Raw genomic sequence first — 7,604 nt, 5'->3', positions numbered from 1 at the left:
ATAGCTCCTTCCACCAGGTCCAGTGACAATTGGATGATGCAGCCTTGATAATCATCCGATTCCAGAATGGGTGGCTGCATTCCTTTTCTGAAGGCAGCAAGGACACTGTGCCCCAGAATCATGCCCCCTTTGCTGTTGTTGTCCGCCTTCATTTTTTTAGTGAACGTCCTGGGAGGAGCCCCAGGACACAATCCGGACCGCAGGACGAAGATGATATCAATACACAGTCTGTCAGAGCTGGAGCGTCTGAAGCTGCAAGAGACTGCTTACCACGAACTCGTGGCCAGACATTTCCTCTCTGAATTCAAACCTGACAGAGGTGAGCCGCCCGGAGCGTGGCGTCCCCGCCTTCCGGCGAGCGGACCCCCGGGCGGGAAGGGCCGAGTCTGGGGTCCAGGAGGGTGGGAGGGGCTCCCGCTCCGGTCCCCGGGCGCCCCGACAACTGAGGAAGCGGGAGTTGAAGGGTGTTTGAATTGTGGGAGAGGTCAAGATTAGTTCAGTTGGGTCCAAGACTGGGGGGCTTGAGGGGCGGTCAGACAGGCGGGCGGATGGCAGGGACAGACAGGTGGACAGAGGGCAGGTGAAGAGACTGACGCACCAGGTGCGGTGCGCGTACGAGTCAAGAGCAAGGCGGAGGCTCAGAGGGACACTCTGAGAAGGGATTGGAACGCACAGAGACGGCGCGCTCGAGAGACGGCGAGTCCAGGGAGATAGCGAGACGGTGGGAGAGACACGCGCCAATCCGGGCTCCGGGCGGGAGGGCTGTGCGGGCGCGGGACCGTCGGCTGGAGGTGCGCTGCGAGAGCTGCCCACCTCAGCCCGCTGCGGGTGAGCGAGGGGGAGAAGGCCTTGATGGGGGTCGGGGGGTGGGGGGGGGCCGGGGGTGCTAGAGGACTCGGCGGCCCAGGGGAGGCGGGAGGGGGCGCGCGGGCCGAGGGGCGCGCCTGCGACAGTGAAAAGTGCGGGGGGCGGCGGGCTCGCCAGGCGCGCGCAGCGGCAGCGGCAGCGGCAGCGCCTTGAGGGCTTCATGCGAGGGTCGAGGAGACCCCGCTGCGGGGGTCTGAGCGTCAGGACGGCGCAAATCGCCACTTCTCGGGCTGTGGCGAGGGGAGCCGACGGCAGCCGGGGCGCGAGCGCGCCAGCAGGAACTTGGAGACCCCTACTTGCCGCGGCGCCGCAGGCGGAGCCCCTCCCCTAGCCTGTTGCACTGTTCCGGCGCCTCAGAGCCCGCAACTGAAGCTGGAAGCCTTGTGTGGAGCTACTGCCGTGCGTGACACGGTGTGCGGTGCGCACGCGGCGCCTCCAATCGTCTGATCTGGTTAAATTCTTTGAGACTCAGGTGTGGTGGATAGGCTTGGTCCCGTTGTCAAACGGGGAAACTGAGGCTGGGAGAAAGCACAACACTTTCAGGGTGCTGGACCCAGCTGTTTGCCACCCCCCTCCCTGCGGATCAGTGCATTGCAATGTTTTCGACATTTATTAAATCCTTTTTGTGTGAGCGTGCGTGTCTTTTCTTTTTCTCTTCCCATAGCTCTACCTATTGACCGTCCAAACACCTTTGAGAAGTGGTTTCTGATTCTGAGAGGACAGCAGAGGGGTGAGGGGCTCTCTTACTTTTCTTAGGAACTAAATGGGATGCTGCCCACCCCGCAACCTCCCATATTGTGTCCCTGGCTACTGGAGGCTGGGCGGGGCCCACTGCTTCTGGGGGCACTACTCCCACCCCCACCAAACCCTGTAGGGGATGATTTCAGGAAATGGCGCACTAGCTGCAGGCACCGGGCGGTCCTAGCTGATCTGCCTAAGCCTTCCCGATGCACGCACCCCACACGGATCGCCCAGAAGAAATTGCCCTCATTGCTTCGAGGCTGTCACCCCCCCGGCAGGACTTAAGGCAGGGACCTTTAGCTCCGTCGGGGTAGTTTGAGTGGAGCTGAGTCCTTCCGCCAAACCACTGCAGGGTCTTTTTGGCTCACTCCTCCAGTAGGGAGGCTGCGGGTCTGGAGGGGTGGGGTTGGCTGCGGGCGGTTGCTGAGAGGAGTGCCACAGCCCCTGCAGTTCCTCCTGATTTAAGCGCTGCGGAGCGTGGACCTTTCTCATTCTTTCTCTCCCTGGCTCCCAAGTCGTATCACTCAAGACATTTGGTATTCGTCTGGAAGAGGTGCTCGTGAATGAGCTTACCCGCCGCAAGCATCTTGAACTAACAGCCGCGATGCAGATTGAAGAATCCACGGGTCAGGCTGCGGGCCGTCGTCGGGGAAACGTGGTGCAAAGGATGTTTGGCCGCATCAGGCGCTTTTTCAGTCGCAGGCGGGATGAGCCCTCCTTGCCCCGGGAGTTTACTCGCCGTGGGCGTCGAGTGAGTTAAACAACCCTCCAGGTTTCAGGCAGTGGCCCTAACTGAGGCATCCAGGGATGCGGGGGACGGGGGGGAGGGTCAAGACCTGTGTCCTCAGAGGAAGGGGGAGGTGAACAGAACACGTTGGAGGCCTGTAATTGGCTTGCCACGAAGAGACTGTCTCCTGTTATTAATGTGACGCAATCCTCAGGAAGGTCTGAAGAGACCTTCCTGCGCCCCCCGCCCCCATTTTTAAGATAGTCTGGGTTTCTCCACAGGGTGCAGTATCTGTGGACAGCCTGGCCGAACTGGAGGACGGGGCCCTGCTGCTGCAGACCCTGCAACTTTCCAAGATTTCCTTTCCAATTGGCCAGCGACTTCTGGGATCCAAAAGGAAGATGAGCCTCAATCCGATTGCTAAACAAATCCCCCAGGTTGTTGAGGCTTGCTGCAGCTTCATTGAAAAACATGGTAAGGGGACCTGAAAATGATTGTTAAATCAAGGTAGGAGGCTATTAAAGAGAAAGAATGGTGTTCTAGGAATGGGGAGAGAAAAGAGGTCACAGGTTTGAGGATGGGAACATTCCCCTGCCACCAGCTGGGGTTGGGATTCAGCTGGGGAGAGGGGAAATGCGGTGGGGAAGGGAACCAGAGATGCTTAGCATCCCTTGGTCTTTTCTTTCAGGCTTAAGCACTGTGGGGATTTTCACCCTGGAATACTCGGAGGAGAGAGTGCATGAGGTAAATTGGTTATGTTTATACTTATGTTCCTTGAGTGAGGAAAAGCAGGTGTGTGTGGGGGGGGAGGGGTCTTCCCCACAGACCTGAGGGAGTTTCATGCCTGGTGTGTGTGGGGGGAATCAAGGTATTCTTTCTAACCCCTCAGGCACACCATATTGCCAGCTACCTCCACTGAAGCATAAGACAGGAGGTGGCCTGTGGTGGGCAGGGCAGAGGGTCCATGTATTCTCTCCCTTTTTCCTAGCTCCGTGAAGAATTTGATCAAGGTCTGGACATCGTGCTGGATGACACTCAGAACGTGCACGATGTGGCTGCGCTCCTCAAGGAGTTTTTCCGGGATATGAAGGACTCTCTGCTGCCAGATGATCTGTATATGTCCTTCCTTCTGACAGCAAGTGAGTCTTATGCTCTCCCTTCTCAGGCAAAGAAAGGAATATGGGGGTGTGGGGGTCTCGGGACAGAGCTCTGGCTGCAGGACCCCAAGGAACTAAAACAGAATAAGCACCAGAATCCAGATTACTTTCCTTGCATCTCTTCATATTACATTATAAGTCTATTGTTTGGAAATTTCTCTAGAGCTTCTTGAAGCTGTGTGTGCCCTCTCAGGGCAAAGAAGAACCTAGGTTCTATAGAAGGGGTCTGATTTTGATGGGAGCACTTTCTTGCTTTTAGGGTTCCTGAGCTCAAATGCTTTGGGAATGAGCAAAGACAAAATGCCTGGGTACTTTCTCCATAGCCTTCCTCAGTTTTCAAGCATCATCACATCTCTCTTGGTATCAGGCTGCTGCCAAGGCTAGCCCCCTGAGCCAGCCCCTGTTTTCCTTCTTCTAGCTCTGAAGCCACAGGATCAGCTTTCTGCCCTGCAGCTGCTGGTTTACCTGATGCCACCCTGCCATAGTGACACCCTGGAGCGTCTGCTGAAGGCCCTGCATAAAATCACCGAGAACTGCGAAGACTCCATTGGCATTGATGGACAATTGGTAAAACAAACAAACAAACAGAACAAAACAAAACTCTGGAAAAGGGTAATGAGAGTAGTAGGGGACATGTATGGGAGTATATGAGAAAGAGACACACAGTAGGAGAGGGAAACAAGAACAAAAAGAGACACATTTATTTGTGTCATTTTCATCACCACCTCAGAGTCAATCACTTTCTGCTTTCCTTTTCATAGGTTTCAGGCAACCGCATGACTTCCACCAATTTGGCTCTGGTGTTTGGATCTGCTCTCCTGAAGAAGGGGAGATTTGCCAAGAGGGAGTCCAGAAAGACAAGACTGGGGATTGACCACTATGTTGCTTCTGTCAATGTGGTCCGTGCCATGATTGATAACTGGGATATCCTCTTCCAGGTAAATGGAACCTCTGGACAAACTTACTTCACAGCTTTTTCTCTCCTATTAACAAGGCAAGGGAGAGGTACATGCAACCCTGAGAGTAGCCAAAGCAGGCAGCCACAAAATCTCCCAGAAATTCCTCCTGCATTAGCTGGTGATGGTGCCTTCAGTTCTGGGTACCTGCTAGAGATGAGTCTAAATTTAAAAATGTCATGCAGTAAAGGCTAACATTGCTCATTTTACCCTCAGGTGCCTCCCCATATTCAGAAGCAGGTTGCTAAGCGTGTGTGGAAATCCAGTCCTGAAGCCCTGGATTTTATCAGACGCAGGAATTTGAGGAAGATCCAGTGAGTGTTTTCTTGGTTTGTTTAAGCTTAGCCTGAAGCAGCATTGCCTGTGGGGGCTTCTAATCCCAGACCACCATCATGTTAGACAACCTAAGTATAAAAACTGACTTGCTTTTTCAAATTCATTCCAATCCAGGAGTGCACGCATAAAGATGGAAGAGGATGCTTTACTTTCTGATCCAGTGGAAAATTCTGCTGAAGCCCGGGCTGCTGTCCTTGCTCAGAGCAAGCCCTTTGATGAAGGTCAGTTCCCTGCTGGAGATCAGGCCCTTGGTGAAGGTCAGACCCTTGCTGAAGGTCAGGCCCTTGGTGAAGGTCAGGCCCTTCCTGAAGGCCAGGTCCTTGCTGAAGATGAGCCCCTTGAGGAAGATGAATCCTCTGAGGAAGATGTGTCAGTCCATGAAGAGCCAGTATTTGAGTATCTCAATCAAGGAGTAGTCCTTGGGGAAGTTCAAGGTGTCGAGATCCCAAATGATCTTGAGATTCAAGGACCACATCTTGAAGGCATCCTAGAGCTTGATGAAGATGATGATGACAATGATGATGATGACAATGATGATGATACCCTGAATTTTGATGATCTTCCTCCCCTTGAAGATATTCTAGACCCTGATGATGAAGTTCCTGAACTCACTGAAATCCCAGACTTTGAAGAAATACCATATTTTGATATGGTCCCAGACCCTGAAGGAGACCCAGATGTGCAAGAAATCCCAAATCTTGGAGAAAACCCAAGCCCTGACCTTGAAGAAGGACCAGATTTTGAAGACAACCAAAATCTTGACCTCGCAGAAATTCCCTATCTCCATGTAATCCCGAACAATGAAGAAGCCCCAGAAGCAGACGAAATCCCAGACCACACAGATGCTTCAGGTAATGATGAAAACCCAGATTCTGAAGAAGATCCCAGTCTTGAAGAGGTCCCAGCTCTTGGTGAAATCCCAAATGATGAATCCTCAAATGCTGAAGAAAGTCCAGACCATGAAGAAACCCCAGAGGTCAATGGGATTTCAGATTCTGATGAAGACCTTGATTTTGAAGAAGTCCCAGCTCTTCATGTGGTGCCAAGCCCTGAAGAAGCCCCTGGGAGTCATGAAATCCTAAATCATGAAGAATCCCCAGAGGTTAATGGACTCTCAGACTCTGTCCCCACCTTGAAGAGATGCCAACTCTTGATGGAGTCCCAAATGATGAAGAAACCTCAGATACTGAAGAAATTCCACATCAGGAAGAAACTCCAGAAGTCAATGGAATTGCAGGCTCTGAAGAAGACTCCAACCCTGAAGAGGTCCCAGCTCTCCATGTGGTAACAAGCCCTGAAGATGTGTCTGATTTTGATGAAATGCAAGACCAGGAAGAATCCTCAGATGTGAGTGGAATCCCAAACAGTGAAGAAGCCCCAGATGCCGAAGAAATCCCAGGACATGAAGAAGCCTCTGATGTCAGTGGAATCCAAGACTCTAAAGAAAACCTCAATCTTGAAAAAGACTCAGTTCTTAATGTGGTTCCAGAGCCTGAGGATGCTCAAGTTCACAATGAAATTCCCAGTTCTCAGAAAGACCAAGCCAACACTTTTGAAGAGGACGAAGGTAGCAATTTGGATCCAGAGCCTGAAGAAATCTCCATTCTCAACAAAATTCCAGACCTTCAGCCAGACTTGGCTGCCAGTCTTGAAGAAATGAATGTGGAAGCTGTCCCAATACCTAACGATCTTGACTCCAAAGCAGTTTGGAGTCCAAAGGCAATCCGTAAAGAAGATGCATATGTTATGTTTCCTATAGATACCACACTCCTTAAAAACAAGTCTCGGCCTGGCCAAGTCATGAACCACAAGTCCTCCCCAGAGTCATTGATGACCAACACCTGCTTTCTTCCCTCCATGAACTGCTGTAAGCTTCCGGCTCCAGCTTTGTTACTCATTTGCTTAGTGAAATTAGTCAGGCTGCTTGTAGGGTGGTGGTGGTTGTTAGGAGGCCGCCCTCTTCCTCACTTTCCTGGTGGTATTGTCCATTTGCTCTGAGCACGGGGTATCTGTCTCACTCTTTCTGTTCTCTAACTCAGCCCTACCCCCAAAACCTTCCACAGTGGGCCTAGATTTAGCGATCTACGTTCTACTGTTAGGCTGTGGTTTTCTTAACATGTCAAATGGGGATACTCATTCCTAACTTCTTACCTCGTATTGTATTTGAAGGGCAAAATTAGGTCTTAGTCCCTTGGGTGCTGTGCAAAGTATGAAGTCTAGAACCATAAGGAGTTAACATTGTTACTATTTTCCAGGTTCCTCTGAGGAGCCAGCTGTGCCTTCCGGCACTGCCCATTCCCATGACGATGAGGAAGGAGCGGGTAACCCCCCCATTCCAGAGCAAGACCGCCCATTGCTCCGTGTGCCCCGGGAGAAGGAGGCCAAAACTGGCATCGGCTACTTCTTTCCTTAGATGTTTTTTCCTTCTGTAAGGTGCCGGACAGGGGAAAAGGGTGGGGGTAGACCTGGGATGTCACAGGAAACATTGAGGAGAATGTTGAAGGTAAAGATCTGAGGGTAAGAAGGATTTCCACCTGATGCTCGGATCAGGCTGAGAATTCCGAACACACTGCCAGCCCCTTCACTGGGGATGTTTGGTCCCTTTAGCTAGTAAAAGCAGAGATGTTTCTGTGTCATGCCCAGGCTCCCTGGTGCTACCTTGCCTTTCTCTTTTACCCCTGATCTTGGCCTTCCCACACTGCAGCCCTTCCTTTAATTGATGTGACATTTGTGGTAAATAACTTGTCCCAGAGAAGCTCACAAATCTCGAGGTGCTTTCCCTCCCCCCAAAAGGGAATTGCATGTTTTTCCTGACTTTCC

The 7,604-nt window shown here is 52.0% G+C and overlaps 1 protein-coding gene across 2 annotated transcripts in view; it reads left to right on the top strand.

Moving 5' to 3' along the window:
- Positions 1-7,197, top strand: part of ARHGAP36 (Rho GTPase activating protein 36) — a 30,161-nt gene extending 22,964 nt beyond the window's left edge. Inside the window, exons 2-12 of one of the 2 annotated variants that reach the window (XM_021685662.1) lie at positions 161-319; positions 1,532-1,597; positions 2,124-2,359; positions 2,617-2,809; positions 3,024-3,079; positions 3,324-3,474; positions 3,911-4,059; positions 4,254-4,430; positions 4,665-4,762; positions 4,899-5,005; positions 7,040-7,197. In XM_021685662.1, the coding sequence (XP_021541337.1) occupies positions 161-319; positions 1,532-1,597; positions 2,124-2,359; positions 2,617-2,809; positions 3,024-3,079; positions 3,324-3,474; positions 3,911-4,059; positions 4,254-4,430; positions 4,665-4,762; positions 4,899-5,005; positions 7,040-7,197 (1,550 nt within the window). Of the gene's footprint in view, positions 1-66; positions 320-1,531; positions 1,598-2,123; positions 2,360-2,616; positions 2,810-3,023; positions 3,080-3,323; positions 3,475-3,910; positions 4,060-4,253; positions 4,431-4,664; positions 4,763-4,898; positions 5,006-7,039 lie in introns of those variants that run through there. The other variant, XM_021685657.1, reaches the window with a different exon arrangement.
- The last annotated feature ends 407 nt before the right edge of the window (positions 7,198-7,604 follow it).

Source organism: Neomonachus schauinslandi, chromosome X (genome assembly GCF_002201575.2).
Source record: "Neomonachus schauinslandi chromosome X, ASM220157v2, whole genome shotgun sequence".
Lineage (NCBI taxonomy): Eukaryota > Metazoa > Chordata > Mammalia > Carnivora > Phocidae > Neomonachus > Neomonachus schauinslandi.
The sequence above is the reverse complement of the archived record's forward strand: the minus strand, read 5'-3'. Positions and strand labels throughout refer to the sequence as shown.